The 21,629-nt window shown below is 41.8% G+C and overlaps 1 protein-coding gene across 1 annotated transcript in view; it reads left to right on the top strand.

The window, feature by feature from the left end:
- ttll7 (tubulin tyrosine ligase-like family, member 7) overlaps positions 1–13,921 on the top strand; it is a 70,884-nt gene extending 56,963 nt beyond the window's left edge. The window contains exons 18-21 of the mRNA XM_078258861.1: positions 1,526–1,606; positions 3,359–3,519; positions 5,729–5,902; positions 12,087–13,921. Coding sequence (XP_078114987.1) covers positions 1,526–1,606; positions 3,359–3,519; positions 5,729–5,902; positions 12,087–12,207 — 537 coding nt within the window. The 3' untranslated portion in view covers positions 12,208–13,921. The remainder of the gene's footprint in view (positions 1–1,525; positions 1,607–3,358; positions 3,520–5,728; positions 5,903–12,086) is intronic.
- The last annotated feature ends 7,708 nt before the right edge of the window (positions 13,922–21,629 follow it).

Genomic DNA, 21,629 nt, shown 5'->3' with positions numbered 1-21,629 from the left:
TTTGACACACCTGCAAAACATAGTTTTTCTGCTTATGTACCAAAGATCATGACTTGATTTTTTATCCCTGTTATCCCTGAGTTGTGCTACGAAAAAATACCAGACAAGCACTGTATTCTGTAAAAGCTCGCCACATTTTACACATCATTTCGAAAATTACCTCAAGTCATTTTTCCACAGAGCTCAACATTTACATAGTTGTTTTGGCTCAAATATAAACAAAAGTACTCATGTTCCAGTAAAAGTACAAAACAAGGTTTTGCGTATAGCATCCAAACTAGTCATGAGAAATTAAATTAAAGCGATACTTTAATAGCCTAGAAATCTAGATGCACCCTAGCGGCAGCAAATGTAATTTTCAGCCAGGGGGTCTAGCAACTCTCCGTTGGCTTGCGAGCTAGAAAAACCAAACTCTGGCCGAGCCAATCACATTGTGTATAGAGTCGGTGGGCGGGCTTATGGCTGCTGCTGCTGCTGGGAACAGGGGTCTTTCAAATCGGCTTTGGCCGCGACTCTGGAAGACTTGGAGTTAAGCTTTTCTTTGAGAAAAGAACAAAGAACGGCACTGAAGTCATTCTTAAAAAAGGAAGATGTGTTCGGAGTTTTGCTAACCGGATACGGCAAAAGTTTAATCTATCAACTAGCTCTGCTACCTTCTTCGTTGCTTATACTTTTACTTTTAAAAAACTGTTCCCGCTTTGGCCCCACTACAGGTTGTCTCATTGGAACTACAGGCTAAAAGTTACATAGTGTTGCTTTAAATTCTCTGCCTCATCATTGTGAAGCGGGAGATTTAACAGACTTTGCAAGATAAGATCGACAGTAGTTTTGTAAAACTGGCTGGCAATTGGTCTGATTGCAGAACTACTCTCCCTACACACTAAAGGCAAAATGACAAGACACCGAACGGATGTGCTGCAGTAAACAATCTCTCCCCTCTTACACTATATTTCCTGTGTTGCCAAGTATCACGTGCCAGATGCCAAAATTCGAACAAGCATTGCAGCTCTATCCTTAGTGGTCCTGTTATGCTCGAACATGGAACTTTTCTATAATGGAGACCTATGTGTGAAAGCCAAAATCAATGACTTAAACAGATGAACCCAGCAGTGTTACAGAATCCATGTCTGGGCCGAGGTGTGAACAAATGTCTGACAGTTTGAATGTGATACATGGGAATGAGCTCTAGACTTTGTCCGTACATTCTTATAGTTTTAAAATATAAATATAAAGTACTAGAGTTTAACTGTGCTCCAAATGAACATCTTTCTAGTCTTATTTTTTTTATTGTTGTTGTTACCCTGGGTTTTGACAGAGGACTGCTGGGAAACAGTAGATGTAATAAAATTACAGAGGAGTAGACCTGCAGTGTTTTTTATTTGTTCAAAATGAAAGATCTTGAATATACTCTGAGGGTGTTTTTAAATGTGTTGCTTGATTGTTGTTCTACTTTTTAAGGACGTCTGTATTAAAAACATGTTTTATGCATGTTTTCCCTTTTTTAACCCTGACTTTTCTTCCACAGATCCTAGACAACTGGAAATACCACAAATCAAAGGTGGCCTCCTATTGGCTAGTGAAGCTGGACTCTACCAAACAGCGGAAGGTAAGTCCTATGCTGGAATCAGATCGCAAGATATCTGAGCCAATTTACCTCTGACTTGCCCCTCAAGAGAATTAGAGGACAGTTTGGCTTAATTTCTTCGGTAGCTACCGATGCTCAGCAAGATCATCAGTGTAAACTTTTTAACTCCTGAACTGCTTCATGAGACGTTTAGGGCCACCTGATTATTTCAAACCTGTTACCACCACATTTGCTAGAATCTGGATAAGCGGTCACTGCTTCCTAACTAGATCATAACCCCAACAGACAAGGATAAACAATTCAACAAAGAAGAGAAAAATTAGAGGACTTTCGTAATAGAAAACGCAAAGTTGTAGCCTATTGGTTTGAAGAAAAGACTGCTGGAAATGTGGCATTGAGCTGTAGAGATTAACATGCCCCCAACTGTACAAATCTGGCAGGTATGTGTGTTTGCCAAAGATAAAGAGCTAACGTGTAAGTGAGAAAACCTGAGCTGCATCTAGTTATATTATTTTTAATAAATCTTAAAAATGGGTCACATTTATCTTTTGACGCCTGTATAAATGTCCTGCCTTCGCCCATGACCCACACAGTCTATACTGCCACCCTGTATAGAGTGGACGTTGTTAAAACTGATGAAATGACAAAATGTCACCGCTCCTACCTATTCCTTTGAATGCTTTCGAACAACTTTTAAAATCCGAAAATAATCCCCAAATCAAACTTTAGAGAGAGAAAAAAGACACGATGCATGTAGATCATTATCATGTCAGACAGCGAGAGGAACAGACACCAAATAGGATGTAAACAAAACAGAAGAGGGGACAAGACGTGAAATGGCATCCAGTAGGCGTGTCAATAATGATGTGATCTCTCAGCTGCTGCTTTCTGCTGTGTTGTGGGCTGTGGCGTAGCGAGCCAATGTTTTTTATTTGGAGTGGAGCAGCCTAATGAGCAGCAGGCAGAGGTCAGGAATGTAGCACCCACTGCTCTGCCATCTGATTACCATACCAAAACATATCTGTGTGTGTGTTTACTCATCCGTTTGTCTGAGTGTGTATGCGTGTCACGCTCGCCTTATATTGCTGTAGGGAAATCTTGCCTCTACGCATCGCAAACACACATGCACGCACACACAGTCAGACGGGCACGTCAGTAATGAGGAGCGCGGAATCAAAGTCAAAAGAGCCACAGCACTGCACTCTGAGCGGGGTGAAAAGAGAAAGAAAATGGGAGGAGGAGAAGGCAGTGAGGTGGGTAGGGAGGAGGAAAACTAAGAAGGGAAGATGGAAGGCTGGCGTAGGTGTCCTCAGACCGCCTGGGAACTTCTGACACCTTCTCTCCAAGACTGACGTCGGTGCAGCAATTAGTCCTCCCCCATGCTCTCCACTGTCTGCCCCAGCATTTTTTGTGTTTCCCCCACAGGCTGTATGTCTGTGCATGCTTTAACATGAATGCAGAGATAAACCTGCTGAAATCCTCACTACATGTGTGTATGGTCTGATTAAATTAGGATCAGGATTTGTTTGTGCATATACTATATATGTACTGTATGTGTTCTTACTGAGTGAATGCATTAGCCTCTGTGATTGCTAGACAAAAACATCTTACAGTTGAAACAAATGCCAACCCATGCATATCAATAAAAAAATGCTGTTGCCTTATGTCTTGGAGCATTCATTCCCTTTATTATCACATGCTTGGTTTAAAACATGCTTGTTTTTTTTCCCTCTGTTTTCCCCCCATTTCCTTCTCACTTCCTCTGTCACTCAGGTGTTGGACATTGTACGTACCAATGTACGCTCAGCACTGCAACGGATCTGGAGGGAGCCGGACGTAGAAAGTCTCCACCTCTACCGGCTCTTTAACCGCGTCTTCAACCGGCTGCTCTGGAGTCATGGCCAGGGCCTGTGGAACTGCTTCTTGAACACCGGGTAGGCCAGTCTGAGCCAGGTTGTTGGGTTAGGGTGAGGATGAAATGGCTGGGATATACTTGAAACAAACTAGTTCGTAAGCGTCATTTGACCACATCACAATCCAAGGTGGGGCGAGAAGCCTGCCAACATGGAGAGAGGAAAGCAAAGAAATTTAAATATGTTATTGGTGACTTAAATCAAGACCAACCTACCAAGACAAAAAAAGGACAAAAGTTAGAAAATTAGAGTCAGAAAGCCTTGGATGAACAGAGACGTTCATGGACACTTTAAATCAACACAAACAAGTGATCACACTGCAGGCAAATTACCGCCACTATTTCGTCACCATAACTAGAAGTTCATGCACCACGCAATCTCCCCGTGTCCTTAAGCCCAGTGTTCGTCAATATATCATTTTCAGTGACAGCACGGACAATTTGCGTTTTTTATTCAGTATGACGAGGGAAGCAGCTGCAGCTGAATGACAGAGAATGAGTGACAGACCAACCAGACCCTGCTGCACTTTCCAGAAACATGTTACTCTTCAGAGACGGGGTGTAAATTAAGGTCACAAATCTAGGCTGTTAATCAGGGCTTTTTCACAGGTGAGAGCAAGTAAAGGAGAGGGGAGGAATGGAAGCAGGATGGAGGTGAATGAAGGCCTCTTAGTACTTGTACTATAGTTTCTTTCAGATACTTTGAGGTTTTCATTTGGCTTTCATATTTTTCTACTTTTTTGATTTGACAGTAAGTGGCTTCCTACAAGATGAGTCACAGCAGTGACAGCCAAGTTGATCATGCTTATATAGAAACCCCAAAACAGCAGACACACATACAAAACTACTGTTTGCCATCAGTAGTTCACATTGGCTTTCACATATTTTGCTTCCCTTAAAGGCACACATTAGCAGTCTCAGTGTTACAAATGCAGCAACACACACACACACACACACACACACACACACACACACACACACACACACACACACACACACACACACACACACACACACACACACACACACAGCTGACATGCAGACAGCTGCTGTGCTGGTAGCTTTTCATTTCGTCTGTGATGAAGGTGTGACCTTTTTGCATCTCTTCCTCTCCATATTCTTTACAATTCAGTTGTTCAGTGGCCGTGTTTCCCTCGACACAGAGGGCTCAGAGGGTGTAACTGAAGTCGCTGCCCACAGCTCTCCATTTTCTTCCTCCCTTACTTCCTTGGCAGTCGTAATTAAGGGAGAGTGGGGAAGAGATTGAGTGGGTGATAGAGATGAAGGAGATGATAAGCAGAAGCCGAGATGGGGAGAGACCCGGTGACAGAGAAAAAGCGGAGAGGAGTGATTGAAAATGAGACATTGTAAAAACAAATGGTAGAGAAAAGATTTGGTGGAGGGGTAGAGGCCTGGGAGGATTAGCCTAGTCTCAGCTACCCCTTGCACGCTGCGCCCCATGCAGCTTTTGTCTGACTACGGCTTGCCTGGATGATCCAACTAGCTTGCTAGCCTATCGTCCGACCCCTCCCTACAACAGGCCACGGCCCAAACACGGATAAACCCAATAGGAGGCCCCGATGTCACGCAGCAACAGAGAAGCGGTGCACCTCGAAAGCACACTCCAACTCCTCTCTGTCTCTTGTTTGATATTTTATCTAAGGGACTTAACAACAATCAAATGGTCTAGCAGCTATTGTGGCCAATGAATTCAACAGGCTTTGAAAACGACTTAGAGAGAGAATGGAAACACACACAGTTTTGAAGTCTTTCAGAGGAAGCACCCCCACCTCCCAAAGAGTGAAAGGGGGTAGACATCAAACGTATCCCCCTGGGTTGTGTGTCTCAGTTGTTGAAGCTCTCTCACAGTGAGGGGTATGTCCGGGGTTGTAAAGGGGGTTAACTGTACTCGGATTTGCTTCATCCTTCCTCCCTGTGTGTCTTCCTGCATGTCTGCGTGTGTGTATGCAAGTGTGTACACACATGAACTGAACAGTATAGGCCACACATCAGAGAACATATTTCCATATATATGAATGGATATGACTTAAGCTGTGTGTCTGCATCATGCATACACATGATGTACTGTATACTTGTGTATATTGATTATTTTATGTTGATGCTAATATTTTACTGCTAATTGCATTTCACTGTGTGTGTGTGTGTGTGTGTGTGTGTGTGTGTGTGTGTGTGTGTGTGTGTGTGTGTGTGCCCTCTCGTTTGGTCTCCAGTTCATCGTGGGAGACCATCTTCAGTAAGAGCAGCGAGGTGGTGTCACCCCAGGAGCTGCAGTGCTGCCGCCGGCTAGTCCAGCTGTGCCGAGACTGCCTGTTGGTCGTCTACAAGTTTGTCTCAGAGTCCCGTGGCTCTTTGACCGGACTCAGCCCTGAATGGGACGACACCAGGTGAGGAGGACACCAAACTCTTTAATGTCTTCCCACTGAGCTCTTTATTTTTCGAAAGATTCTTATAGCTTTCCTGCTGTATGCAGTAGGGTGGCTCTACAAGATTCAAGGATACAATGGGATTCAAGAGTCTATTGGTAGGTCTCAGGTTAAAGCTGTACTCAGTGTCCTTGTGCAAGATGTTGAGCTCTTGCTCTGGAAAGGGCATTGATCTAAATGCCCGAAAAGTCTTCAGACCCATAAATAATTATTTTCATATCGACCTAGTTTATAGATTAAACTAGTACATGTCTATATGGTCATAATAACGGTATCAAAACACTATAAAACGACCCAACACACACACTACACATCACGGGCAGGAAAGTAAGCCTACTAGGATACTGAACCTGCGTTAAGATTAACAGCAGACATCCTTGGTGTTGGGAATAATAATGATGGTGTCTTCCTCTGGTTGATATTTAAGTCCAAATGGAAACTGGTTAAAGTTGAGTTTGTTAAAGCAGTATGAACCACAGAGATGCCTAGTTATAAACTTTGTTAAAACTTCCTTTAAAAGGCACTAGAAAAACTAAATGAATTAATTTTGACATACAGACAAGAAAACTTTGATTTCAACAGCTATCATCATTTAACCTTTCTCAGGAAACATTTCCCCTCTCCTCTCCATGGAGACTTAGAGCAATCATCTTCATCACATAACCCCGATAAAACAAACAAAAAAAATAAGCCTCATTCTATTTTTAAGGTTGATCCCCGCAGGAGACAGCAGCTCAGGTTTGGAGTGAGCGAACTTTTAAAGCACATATGCTTTGGGCTGGCAGACAGGGAGGGAGGGTGGGGAGAGGGAGAGCGCTGTTAACAGGAAATAATGGCCCACAGATTAGCGCTCAGGTTAGCCCAGGGCCCCCCGAGGCCTGCTTAATTCAATTAGAGCACAGATGAGCCTGTGCAGCAAATGACCTTATGAGAGAGAGAGCTCCTTTTTTCCTGGGGCCTTGCGTTGCATGATTCATAACTGTAGCGCATATTTTAACAGGCTATCACTTTGCGCCCACAGTATAAAAACCTCAGCTGTTAAAAAAAGAAATAAGTATGTGGGGTTTGTGTACAGTCGTAAAGATAGTTATGTTTGACTAATCTGACATCGTTGCTGTTGATTGTTTTATCTTGAGCAAATTTGTTACGAGGATAGATTCAAGAATATAAATTAATCAGTGGACTATGTGAGGACTTTAAGATAAAACTGTAATTGGATTTAATAACTCGAACATGCACAAAATGACACACTGGTGTAAAATGTTTGCAGCAGTTATCCTTGAGAGTCCATGTAAGCATGCATTGGTCTGTCTCTCCTTATTTCTTCTGTGTATATATTTGTCTGTGTAAAAAAGCTTACCATTTGCTGCTGGACCAGCCTCTACCCATGGCTCCACCCCTGCTGCTGTCGCTGCCGCTTCTTCCTCCTCTTCCTCCGTCTCTTCGCCCCTTGACGCAGGTCTCTGCTTGGTTTAGTTCTGCTAAACCCCCCCATCTTCCAGCACCGTCCCTGTTCCCTGCTTTCTGCTGCTCCCCACCACCTCACAGCTGTAACAAAGGCTTGGTCCCACCTGCCCAATGAGGGTTGCATTGGCTGCACAACAAACAGTCTAGCATGTTCTCCTCTCCTTTCCCTCACTAATATTCAAATAAGTCATGTTTGGAATGACTCATACAGCATGGGAATCAGATATGTTTCAAATGATCTGATGCCCAAAACTATAAACACTGTATTTGAAATGAAGGAGATAGGAGAAGGAAGCATATTAAGACTGTTTGGAGCACCGTTTGTCCACACCGCAATCATTCGGCCAGCTTGCTGTACTTCACCAGCCAATCACCCTGCTGCCACATGCTTAACTATGCCTTTCACTTAACTCTTTTATCAAGAGCAAATTATCCTGAGAGCATTTTCAGTACGAGTAGCCTCATTAGGAACTGAGCGCCTCACCTGCACCGCATCAGTGCCATGATCAACCTAAGCTATACTCTCTTCTTGTCACAAGAAGACCGAAAATTGCTCAGCTTGCATCGTGTGTTTTGCAGTTTCACATCTCTCCATCAGGCATGCAGGGAACAGTCGCAACCCACCGCCACTTCAGATAGATGAGAAGCAATTAGGATTATTTTCTTATTGATGCAAAAGCTTTCTATGAGGGTAAATTGTGTGTGTGTGTGTGTGTGTGTGTGTGTGTGTGTGTGTGTGTGTGTGTGTGTGTGTGTGCATGTCATGTGACTGCTACGCAACAATCATTCTTCCCTTCTCAATGTTTCACACCCGAACTAACCTCAAACTATTTCTCTTGAGCTGTGTCCACATCCACCTGGCATGTACATTTAAAGGATAGGTTCTGTTTGAAACAATACTCACAAGGCCCATCCACTTTGTACATTGAAACTGTTTTCTGGTTGTCTATACTTCCAGTCCCCCAGATGGGGGACAAAATCCACAGTCCTTGTTACCTAAAAATATATTCTTAATGCTGTCTTCCCATTCACAAGAGAAACACAAAGAGGGAATTTCGTACTAAACAGTCTAACTTTGGAAGAAGATACCCACTTGATTTGTCTAACTCAGACTGCTGAAGCCACATATCAGCTTCAGCTGAACTTCATAATGTATTTTTGCACGGACAGAGGATTGTGGATTTTGTCCTCCATGTCTTACATTAGAGTCACAATAGTAAGGACACCAGTAATAATTACTGCAACCAGTAACTTTCAATGTACTGTACATATGTGAGTATTGTTTTAAACATGCTTGAAGAAATTTGGCCCTATTCTTTAATGCAAACTTGTAAATAAATAATTTATTATTACAAAATAATTAGGTTTATTTTATCAGGGTAACTTCACAACTTCACTGAACGTAATGCCAGAAAAAAACTGGAAAAATAGTGGGGCAAGTTCCGTTTCCTTTAAGAGGAGTTGTTTTGATCCAAATATCAAAAATAAGAAGTATGAAATAAATATATATGCATCAGCTGTGTTTGAGAACACATTTTTGACACCTGTTTAATGTGTATGACATTTCTCGAAGGCTGAAGTGGACAGATAGTTCAATATGTGATCATACACAGAAAATTGCTTTTTTGGAAGACCAGTTTGGCAAACCTCCACATTCCGACTACTTGAACTATTTTACGCATTCAAATTAAACATCATATATTCAGGCCAATTTGGCTCCTTTGAACTAATTACCTAAATATCTGCACCGTCTCTTGTGCATGTACACACACACATGCATAACGCGTACAATGGCAGAGCTCTTGGCAGCCTTTGGCACACGTCAAAGTGGGTCTGTTGGCCGGGGTCTTTGCGGTCTCCATTGTTGACCACACCTGCCCGCTCTTGTTGAAGTATCCTTCCTCTGTTGAGTGCCCTCATCAGGTGTGTCAACAGCCACATGGGTCTTAGCAAAGTCCTTCAGTCTGTGTGGGCAGATGAGAGGAAGTAGCCAAATAGCTTCACTAATGACTTTCTTGTTAAGCCTGGAATTACTGTCACTACCCAAAGACAATTTTCCCATGATGACAAAAGTTTCAGATTCTATTAACTTTCATCTGTCTGAAAAGTGTGGCAGTAATTAGGGTTAATAGGGGTGTTGAGCTGAATGTGGGCTGCAGATAACCTTCAAGCCTCTTTGTACCTCTGGGTTTATGATTGTGTCAGCTATCGCGGCAGTCTTCCTATCCGTCCTTAGTCATGGCATTTTGTTTTGTCTGGCCTCCTAATTCGCTGTGGCAGTTGCATCTCGATAGAGGACTTAGGAGAAGCATGGAAGGCATGTCAGTAAAAACAGTGGTAGATTGTAGCTGTGCACGTAAGGAGTCACAGGAGAGTATCTTTCTGTCTCCCTGTCAACTGATGGATTGAAGCAAAGCACAAGTGCATGGACAAGACTCCCACTGGCTTTCAAGCATGCACGCTGTTGCCAAAATCTTCATGATCAAAAGGAGGACGAACCTGGAAGATACCGAATGAGAGTCCAATTAAATATAGCCTGCAGAGACAACAGCCGCTTGGACGTGAGAAGCCCTCCCACCCCACCCCTTGCCACTACCAGCATCGTGATGCTTTCTCATAGCAGAATATTCTCAAAGTGAATAGCAGAGGATCTCTGAAGAACATACACTCTGGCCCCCGATGAATGTTCAATATTTGATTTTCTTTCTTTTTTTGACTGCCATTTCCATGCCTGGGCTTGGGGGTTTCAGTGAAAGCCTTATGGAAATGAACGGGCGAAAGAAAGAAAAAAATCTATGGTGATGGAATAAGGTGCTGAGCAGGGGGAAAACATAAGAAATGTAGAAGAAATGAATCCAAGGGTGACACAAAATCGTGGTATGGAATCACTAAATGTAACTTTGAAGACTGTGCTTGTGAAGCAAATGTGAACGGCTTAGAGCAAAGCATATCCTGCCCTCCTGTTCTCTTGGGTTTGAGTGGAGTTTAAGAAGAAAGGCCGGACTGAGCCCTTGTTCACCAAGTCCAGTCAGAGCTGAAGAAGATATGCTGGAGGGATACCTACGGCCCACTTGAAGCTGCTTCAAACGCACTTTACTTGGACTAAATGAAGTTAATTTGAATCCCTTCTAACTCTCCTGAGTCGGGGGCTGTGCTGAAGCAGATGCTCTCAGCGACATGTGCATTTTTTATTTTCCTCTTTCCGGTCGCCTTTAGAAGAAACTGTTCGGCTAATTTGTCCAAGAGCTACTTCACAAGCAGAGAGAGCTGTCAGAGAAAAAGTATGCTATCTCTGCACCAGCTCAAAAGAAGATATTATTTCTTCACTCTGTAATCTTCAGCCCCAGTGGCTCCCTTTTGATTAGATTGTCACATCTTAAACACTTCCACAAGGACTATTTCTTTTGTCCATTGTACTCGTTTAACTAAACGGGAACTAGATGTACTTTTTATTAGCTAACAACTTTCTGAGTCTCATAATGTATAACCACAATATAAGAAGTGTGCTGCAAAAGCCCCTAAATGTAAGTCATTCTTCTAACTGATCAGTCTGGAAGAACTCAAACCTTCCCATGTCTCATGTTTTCTGAAGAGTACACCAACTTTTGCATAACCTTTAGTTAACCATGTCCAGGATTTGATCATATCATCTGACATTCCCCTGACAACCATATCTGACTCATTTCCAGTAGCTAAGGAAGATGGGAGCAGTGTTCAGCTCCTCCTGACTCTATCTCAACCTGACGCTGGTCTCATTCTCAGGTACTGGAACGCTGTTAGCAGGAGCTGCCTCACTGCTCTGTCTCGGTGGAAGGTGTCATAGAAAAGTCTTAGAAAGGTACTGACGACTATGCCTCGGAATGATAGGTGAGGATTTTCTGTTCATGATACCAACAATTTAAAAGGATCAAAGTTGAAAAATCTGAAAGATCTGCTTCTGTCCGTATAAGGTCAATAATTTATTACTCTACGAGAACATACATAATTACGGCATATAACCTAATTAAACAGGACTGTAACTGAGAGCACGATGTGTATTGAATTTTAGATTTGGTACATTACGTAAAATTAGAGCTGTAATGATAATCGATTATTTAATCAAATTAATCGTAAACTATAAATAGTTGATAATTAGCACTGATAATTCTTCTAAGCAAAAAGCCAAAATATTGCTGTTTCCACATTTCAAATATGAGGATTTGATGCTTTTTTTGTCATACATGATAGTACACTAAATATACTGTATTTGGGTTTTGGACTGTTGGCCAGACAAAACAGGACATCTTGTCACCTTGGTGTGTGGGGAATTATAACCGTCATTATTTTCTGGCATTTTATAGACAAAATGATTGATTAATTGAAAAATCGTTAGTTGCAGCCCTACACAAAATACCCCCGATCATATGGCTCTCACAATTTATTTCTTTTTTCTTGTTTTCAAAGTGAGGGTGGTCACAATATCTTGAAATCACCAGGCTATTATTAAAGTGGAAATGTGCAAATGGAGACGGCCATAAAATGGTAGAATCAATATATGAAAAGTGTGCAGTGTGTGGTCTCAGTGCAGAGCACTAATGCGCCCTGACCTCTAAATTGTGACCTTTGCATATCTAATCCTCTCATTATGTTCATCCTCTCCCCTAATCCCTCCGTCCCTCGCTCCTGTCCGTCTGTCCAGGTATCTGCTGCCAGTGACCTCCCAGTTCATCATGAAGTGGCCTTCGTCCAGCTTTGGCCGCATCTCCTCGGCCGTTCCACACTCACGCAGCCTTTTCGCCGCCAGGATGGGCCACTTCTGAGGTCACCGTGGCAACCCTGGCTTTAGACACCTCGCCTTTTGACCTCAACCTCCCTCCCTTGACTCTCACACAGCCAAACTCTGATCTCAGCAAGTCCAGTACGGATCTGATCTCTAGGTAGCTCTGGACACCTGACAGAGCCTCAACAGGGGCCAAATCCCCCTGTGGAAGACTAACAAAGAAAGGCCGGATGATTTGGGATTGCTAAAGGGCCTTGTTCAGTTTAGATTAGTTTGGACTGGCCTGAACCAGCAAACCACAGGTACCCTCGACCGCTATAGCCCCAGTAACACCAGACAATGGGTTTACCCCTCTCTTCTCATTGTAATTGCCGTATTATACCTGCTCAATGTACAGTTATAAGTCATGGTACTGTAAAAGGAAAGAATAATGAATACTAAACAATGCAAGGATTATTTATTTATGTACTTACTTATTTTGTAAGGTATTCCATGAATGCAGTGAATGCTGATGCAGAATGCAGATATGGAATAATATCAACAAAGCTGTCCCTTGTTTGAGAAAGTGGATGTAAAAAAAAACAACAAAAAGCTTTTTTTGCTGCCTGTAATCAGTTATTTTATGTCTGAATTTCATTTATTTCATAACTTATATCAGAGGCTTTATGTTTATAAATGTTTCAACAGTCACTTTATGTTAAAGTTTTTACAGTGGAGAGGTGGTGCTCAGAGAACTCAAAATGTTTAACTTTTGAATGCTAATGCTTCATGTTTTACCTGTGTGATATTAAGTGCAGCACTATTAAGCAACATCATGTTTAGAATGTCGATGTAGTAAAGCCAAGCCTCTTTCCCTCTTAGAGAGAGAACGAGCTGACTTTGACGCCACAGCTCAAAGAGCCAAACTTAAGTCTTAAGAGAGCACCCAGTTCCTAATATACACTTTGCAGTATGTCACAGAAAGAGAAAGTGGGTGCACATTACAGTAGTGTTTGCATGCCTAGATTTTAGTCCCTCACCCAGATGTAGTGGTTAGACAGAGGAGCTGTGTTTGGAATATACTTGAAGTTTTGTGTTGTCATTAATTATTGTGTCTTTGTATGGGATTCACTCAGAAAGAGACACTTCAAATTATAGATTTGTCGTCTGGAGTACAGATGTATTAAAGATAATAAGGATGTGTTGCATCACTTACAGATTGTGCAGCACGTTGAATGACTCTGCTCATCAGCCCAAATGTTCTGTACTGTAACAGCGGCAATTTGCCTGGGACGGGCAGCTACAGCCTTTTTCCCCCCACCACACTGTAGATACAAGTGCCAGGGAGATCATGGATGTGCCAATAATAAGCACATCTACTTCATGTGTTCAGTTGGGTATAATTTAAGCTTAATATATCATGAAACTACTGTAGGACCTCAGTTAAATACGGTATTAAACATTTGTAGATAGATGATATGTTTAGTAGTTTACTTGGCTCTGTGTACTACCCCATGAGATGATACTAGACTTTTAAAGATGGTAGTCTGTCAGCAGAGTGTGAATTGTATAACATCAATCCTGACTTACAAGTGTAGCAGCAATGCTGTGCTAAATCTGTTCAAATTTAATTCTCCCCCATACACTGAACTTCACTTCACAATGCCAAATATTTTTATTTTGCCTGATTTTATTTATTTAAGAGTAGTACTTTTTCATTGGAGGTACGAGATTTTTAATTTTACATAGCAATAAAAGATTTAAACAAAAACGCATTTCCTCTTTTTGTCATTTGTTTTCTCAAGGTAGACAATAATAATAATCCCCAGTGTCTTTGTTACACTGTGTTCAAATTAACTATTTTGTTGCGCTCTATTTATCCTCTAACACACAAATGAACCGTAACTCGGAGTACGAAAATTACAAAGAGAGACAAAGAAGAGAAAATGTATTATTATATTCATATATTAGTATTATCTTATTTTTTTAATAATTTGGTTTTTTTTGCCTGCAATGGACAGCTGACAGTGTATAGACAGACAGGAAATGAAGACAAAGGGAGAGGTATGATATGCAACAAAGGTCCCTGGCTGGAATTGAACCAGGGACGGTTTGGTAATTATATGGTATTTTCCTTAAGCATTCAGCCCGTTATTAAAATATGAACTCATTTTTATTAAGAATCACTGTGTTGTTGCGTAAAAGGTAATAAGGAAAAATGCAGCACAAACTGAGCCAAGTTCAAGGTAATTATTGTAAACCTATAGAATTATTATTCATCAGCTCATTAGCAAATGTTCTGTTAGAATACAGCAAGGAGTAGGAGCTGTGAAACAAACAAATAGGCAAAATCAAGAGGAACTAATTAGAAACATTGAACTTAAGCGCTGTCGATCTCTAATGGGTTTTAAAACTTCCTGTCCACCTGATGTCCGTTACTTGAGCAGCTCTCAGGCTATCTGGGTCAGTCTCTGACTGAAATTGCATTTCACACCAGAGGCCCCTGTGGACAGGTGACACTCCTGAACTGTCACCTCTGAAATGAGTGTACCCAGCAGCCCTTTCTTGTTCCATCTTGACCTAAAAGCCGCTCTGCACGGAAGAAGAACGAAGTCTGTTTTATTTAGACCTCTAACAGCAGCATGGCGTCCATGTTCTTGTGACCTTTCCACCCCTCCATCCCTCGCTCCTTCCCTCTTTCTGTCAGCAGAAGAGGTGCAGGGCGGGACCTTCAGGCTACCTGGCCTCCACCTTGGCCGCGGCCCCTGCAACCAGACGAGAGGCTGACAGTCTGGCGCTGCGACCCTGGCGTGCTGTCCAAAAATATCTCCCTCAGCAGCGGGGCTGCGCTGTTCTTATCTGTCCTGACCTTTCCACTCGTCACTCTCCTCGGCCCCATCCCATCAATTGCTCCATCCCTCTCTCCCCTACCTGCGCGTGGTCCAGGCAGCTTTGCAGCCAGCCTTTTCTTTTTTAAATCAACACCCAGATGACCCAGTTTCAGGGCCCTGAGCCGACCTCTCTGGCTTGGAGAGTAACAAAAGCGACTGGGAGCTGTGTGAGAGAGGTGGATGGTTCAGATGAGATAAGGAAGCACACACACACACACACACACACACACACGGCCAGGCTTAAAAAAAAAATGCTTTTTTTTTTTCTTCTTCTCTTAATCCACTATTTCAAATGGCATGGAGGAAAAGAGCAGTGTGGTTTCTTCTGTAATTATGACTGGCTGAGTGAGGTGTCCAGAGGCACGGCTGCCCTCCTTTCCCTCTCTAGCGAAGCTTTAAAAGTAGAGCCTGTAGTGGTTTGTGTGCTGTCAAATGACAAAAGTGACCTTTCTTATCCGACAAATATTGCCTGTGTACAGCCTGTGTATGAAAAAAGTGTGTGTGTGTGTGTGTGTGTGTGTGTAGGATTATGTATCTCTCCTAACCACTGTGTGTAATGGCAGCATGTTCACATGCTGTATGTTCACTGCTGTGTTTTATTAGTTTTTCAGGCCTCACACCTGCCTGTGTGTCCTGACATTTGTGTGTTTTATGTATATTCTCAAAGGGACACATCCAATGACATGCTGCAGTACATTATCTGTGGTGCCTCGTTTACAACATCTTTGCTCTCAGCATGGGTCCTGCCTGTAACTGACACATAAACAAACAGATAAACACATGCAAACTGAGGAGCCTGGATGGTCTTCACTCAGCTTGTCCCAGTGGCTTGGGTTATTTACCGCACACACATTTCTGTTCACTCTACAACGCATTTTCATTTCCCAAGCTTTTAGTCAGTAGTTAGTAACTCAAATATATTTTGCTAGTGAGTGGACAGTTCAGGCAGGGTGTAAAATGATTCAAATGTAATTTCTGGTTCTTTATTTGCCTAATTCACATGGTGGCTGTATTTGATTTAAAAACTCATAAGAGAGTAACATAATTACAGGATAAGGTTTTATTTAAATTATGTTTTCTTGTAGGCCTGAATTTGGACTAATGTCAAAATGATGAGTCCACTAATTCATTAGTAGATCATCTTTAAATTAATAAAGATGTTTATAATCAGTTGTTTAAATCATTTATCAAGCAAAACTGATATCTGATTTCAGCTTCTCAAACATGGACTGTTAGTTAGATCAGTGGATCCCACAGTGGGAGCACATGGAGGGTTGCCATAAAAAACAATTGTTTAGGAGCATGTTATCTTTTACATGCTCCTAAACTAAAACAGATAGAGCAGAATACTTGTTAATTATAACCCATTTTTGGTACTTCCAGCATAATTTGGCCTCTGACCCTGCTCATCTTTCAGTTTAGAGCTGAAACAATTGGTCGATGAATAGACTGACTAATCAATCTGAAGCTATTTCGATAATCAATTAAGTGTTTCAGTTGTTGAATGATTTGGAAGATATTTGCTGGTTCTCAAACGTGAGGATTTGAAGTTTTTCTTTGTCATATATGATAGTAAACTGAATCTCTGTGGCTTTTGGAGTGTTTCTCGGACCAAACAAGACTTTTGGAATGTCTCCTTGAGCTCTCGGAAATTATGAGCTTTTCAATATTATCTGAAATTTTACGATTGTGAATTAAACGATTGTGAAAATAATTGGCAGATTATTCAATGACAATAATCGTTTGTTGCAGCTCTATTCTGATTTGTGTTTCTATTGTACCAGTTGAGGTCATCTCTCCAAGATTTAAATAAATTATTTATTTATATTTGTGGTATTAAATTATATATACACACACACACACACACACACACACACACACACACACCTGGATAGGGAGCTAATTCAAGGTGATATGTGTTTATTTCTGCAGAGGTCGTCACGTTTCTGTCTTTCTTCAACAAGCACAAAAGGCTACATTAATCAACAAACTTCCTATAAAATGTTGCATCCTGTGTAATGGAAAATAATAATCGTACATTATTTTGTTTAATGGCCAAACACACACAAAATCACGTGTATCAGTCTCCATACCCTTGGTTTGCCCTGTTGGAATTTTACTGCTAAGCCGGTGTTGGTCTGGTTTGCCAGAGTGCGAGTCCTTACAGTGTTTCTTCTTTGATCCAGCCATCAGCTCTCTTGTTTGATTTATTATTATTATTATTATTATTATTATTATTATTAACCATAATATATATATATATATTTGTTTCACATTCACATGTTTTTGTTTCAAACACTTTCACACCTGGGAGCTGTGCAGTGACTGCTGGCTGCACAGCGTCTTACAGTGGTTGCTTGAAGAGGACACTGAGTTCCTTGTTCACCTTCCCTGCCAGATTCTTTATACACATTCACACACATAAATTTAAACCAGTGACTTTCTACCTATAAACCAACTTCACTAACCTTTATGGACCCGTCAACCCCGGCTGGGCGTACTTCTACGCAGAGCCGCTGAATTAGACTGCACTGCACCACTTCCAAATGTTAACCTTGGTTTCAACACTCAAGGAGTCTACTGTACTTTGTTCTAGCCACAGGGGGTTATTGATGAGCACAGTTCTGCATATGGCCATCATTCACAGCCCCGGGCTCCCCCTGAGTGTGTCTTGAGTGTGTGTAACAAATGGAGCCGAGCAGTAAAGGTATAAATATGAAGGAATGAGCCCTGTGGTGGAAGTACAGCAGGAAGTCACTTTCTCTCCCATCTGGCCCCTAACAAGATGGAGAGGAGCAAGCAGGTGTGAGCGGTGGTCTGCACCTCCGCTGGCTGGATTAGCACTTCTGATGGGAGAGAAGAGAGGAGGACGATCGTCTGCGTAAGGCTGTCATTCTCTCTCCATCCCCTCCCTTGTACATCTCCTTGCCTCCTCTGTGATCACTGCTCTCTGCCCCTCACTCTGCAGCAAGCCTGAGAGGGGAGACTCAAAATGAGAATAAATGAGGTGTGGGGAAGCCGTTCGGTTTGTGTGTGTGTGTGTGTGTGTGCGCGTGCATGTACCTGCCTTCTATCATGTTCAGATCTCTTCCTCTAGCTGCAGTGTCTAGCTGTGGAGCCAAAAGACCGTCCGGGGACTCTTCATCCACTTGCTGCTGAGCGCCCCAGGGGATGGATTGAGCCTTGCAGGCTGGGATATTATCAATACAGCCCCTCCAGGCAGCCTGGGAGACAGGAGACGGAGCCACTGACTCACTCTGCCTATTAGTCTACTGCTGAGCATCAGTGTTGGGGAGGGGGGGTTTGAGAACAGCTGGTTTGACTGGAGCCTCTGCCAACCAGTCCTCCATCTTTGTCTCATCCAACTCAAAGTATTCCTGTCTCACCTCGTCTTTTTTTGTTTCCTTCTTCCTCATCCTCCAATTTACTGTCCCTTCTCTGGCCTTGCTCCTTCTCTCACAGATCTCTTTATGATCTTCACATTATTCCGCTCTTTTCTTGCTCCAACGTGGTATCGTGAATTTGCGTAAACATACACGCCGACTTTCTTAAGCCAAGTGGCGTATATGCATTTTGAGCTATCCGCGTGTATGTCTACGCTGTATACAGCGGACGTAAACATACATGCCACGTGGCGTGTTATCGACGTCTTGCCGTGTTATCGCAAGAAGAAAGCTACGATTGGGTTTAGGAAAAGAAGAACAGGGTTGGCTTTAGTAAAAGAAGAAAGCGACGGTTGAGTTTAGGAAAAGAACAACGGGGTTGGCTTTACACAAACAAGAGAGCGAGGAAACGCCACACGCGATCCCTGCTCTCCTGGGTGAAAGTCCTGTGTTTTACTCCCTCCCCAACCAACCTCCGTACGCGGATTTTCGCCATTTCATACTACTCCCTATGGCATAAATTCACACGTAATCGCAAGGTAATGTAAGTCAATGGAGGCCAAACGGCGCTGATAAACACGCTAAAAAGCGAGGATGCGTCTTTATAACACGCCAATAATGGCATACGAATTGGCGTGTCATACATACAACACTTCACTTTTGCCCTTTTGTCTTGTTTCAGTGTCACTCCTCTGTATTTTAAATCTCCATCTCTACTTTGTTTCGCAGTTGTTTGATATTCCATTTGTGTAATGAGGAGGCTGACCTTGTATTTGCATTTCTGAAAATTGCTAATAGTTGAAGCCATCCACGTGCTCAAGAAAGTAAAAAATTTGCTGTGATTTTCTTTTTTTAATACTCATCTGATACAAAATCTTGTAAAATGTAAATGGATGAAAATACTTATTTCAGCTGGCATTAATATATAAAATAGACCCAATGAAGATTTGAGGGTAATAGTTGTATCACTCACTGAGATAATGTCAAATGTTGGTCATTTTTTTGTAGATTTCCCCTCTCGTTGCTGCCAACAACACAAATGCTAAATCATTCCCAATCTTCACTTGAACCTTGATGATTCACAGGGACAGATGTCTGGCCCATCGGCTCTCAGCGCCTGCACAAAAGAAACTGGAGAAACCCTCAACAAAAAACCACAGCACAGTCTCTGGAGCCAGCAGCCATTTTGAATCCCTCTCAGATGGCTTAAACAGCCATAACTGTGACCTCATCCTCTTCAAAAACAAGAGGAATTTAAAAATGGTGACCTTGCGAACCCTCTTAAAACTGCAAGTTTTTTCCCCTTCTACGTCTGCAATCCCGTTTGCCTTTCTGACTCCACTTCACTTGTCTGACTGTCTCTGTTACGGCTCCCCAGTTCCATTTTGTCCAAGCCATTATCCTGCAACAATAAGCCGGACACAGGTCACTGGTGTTAATGACCTCTCTGGTGATACCTTGGGTGTCAGTCCACTCTAGTAAAGTGAAGACAAACATGTCTGGTGTGGTAAATATCCCTGAGTGACTCACAAAAAGAGTTTTTCTCCGATAGCTCATGAGTGCCAGAGTATGATAAAAAAAAAAAAATCTCGTATATATGTCTGCAGTCACATTCTGAACCTGATTTGTTAGCTTGAGTAACTCCAGCATCATTTTGCTCACGTAGACTAAATGCAGGACTTGTTTTTAAACTGGAGAGGCTAAATAGCATAGTTTTGCGAGATTAGACTTCCCAGATTCAGTGAGAGATTTGTGTATCAGATGTGGTGTGTGTGCATTTATGTTTTGGAGTGTTTATATACGTGTGTGTGTGTGTGTGTGTGTGCTCACTGTGTGTATTGTGTATTTAGGGAAATCAGTGTTTGTGTTTCACTGGCAGTGTGGTAATTTTGCATTAAATCACTTTAGTAAATATAGCGGTTATCTTGCTCCCATTATGTCTCAGAAAGCCAGTCTTTGAAGCTGACATTTTAAAAATACATACCCACAGGAAGATGCACAACACTCAAGGTCCCTCAAACTTCTGTTTCCATTCAGCGGTGGTAAAACTTGTGTCGCAGCTGCTCAAATTACTTTTGAAGTTAAGGTTGTGCATCAAAGTAGCTTACATAAACTGATGACTAAAAAACAAACTTTCTTTCAAATGTAAGGCTGACGTTAATTAGCCTAGGTACTCAATGAGTGCAAATTGTTCTAGAGTATCTGCAGTGCAGCTTTTCAGCAACTGAACAAGCTCCGTCGACAATTAGTGGAGCATTCTCACAGCGTTCGAAACTGAAAATAATTGGCTTCTCAGACTGCTGGTGTGTCTGCAGCTCACAGCTTGTAACAGCTTCAACCTTGAACCTGATGCCGTGCTTACAACATGTCACGCCGATAATTGACATTATTACCATCAAACAGCATGCATGTCAAATACCTATAAAGAAGAAATCTTCAATATTAAGCTTTCTTATAATGTCAATCACTAACAGGTACAAAATCTTAGCCAGTAGCCAGTAGTGGAAAGTAACAAAATAAATGTACTCAAATTCTGTACTAAAGTACAATTATGAGGTACCTGTACTTAAGTTTTTTTATTTATGTTGGGACTGTGTTTTTTAATCCACTACTAGATGGAGTAAAAATATTTTAAATACACAATATATGATCAGCTTGTAAAATACACTGCTACATTTAGATCAAAATACCCAGTAGCCTATATAAAGTAGTTCAAATGTCTCCACCTCGACCAGATACATACAGTAAAGTACTGCATACTGGACAAATCAAATTCTGCTGACTGACAGCAGGTCATGTAGCTCTTTAATGCTTCTTACATTTATATGTATGTTATCTGGTGTGACAAAGAGCTGACAAAGAAATAACTGATTATAAGAATTATTAGACTAAACATTGACTACCTGTTATGAATTATGACTAAAAGGTAAACACAGGGCAAGAAAGAAGCGTCTTGTACAGCAATATTATGGGGTTATTACTGTGGGATCCCTATGTCACACACATGGGCAAATTGAGTAGGATAACAAGCACAAGACACACAGTTTTATCTCCTGTTCACGAGTAAACGTGAAAATCCTACCATGGTTACCACATGATTTTCATAAATAGGTACATTGCTTATACAGATAGATTATAAGATCGCATCCTGAACAGTACAAGACCAGCAAATAGATTTGTTAGCAGTTTAGCTTTTGAATCACGCTTAA

Source organism: Sander vitreus, chromosome 9 (genome assembly GCF_031162955.1).
Source record: "Sander vitreus isolate 19-12246 chromosome 9, sanVit1, whole genome shotgun sequence".
In the NCBI taxonomy this organism is placed as follows: Eukaryota; Metazoa; Chordata; class Actinopteri; order Perciformes; family Percidae; genus Sander; species Sander vitreus.
The sequence above is the reverse complement of the archived record's forward strand: the minus strand, read 5'-3'. Positions and strand labels throughout refer to the sequence as shown.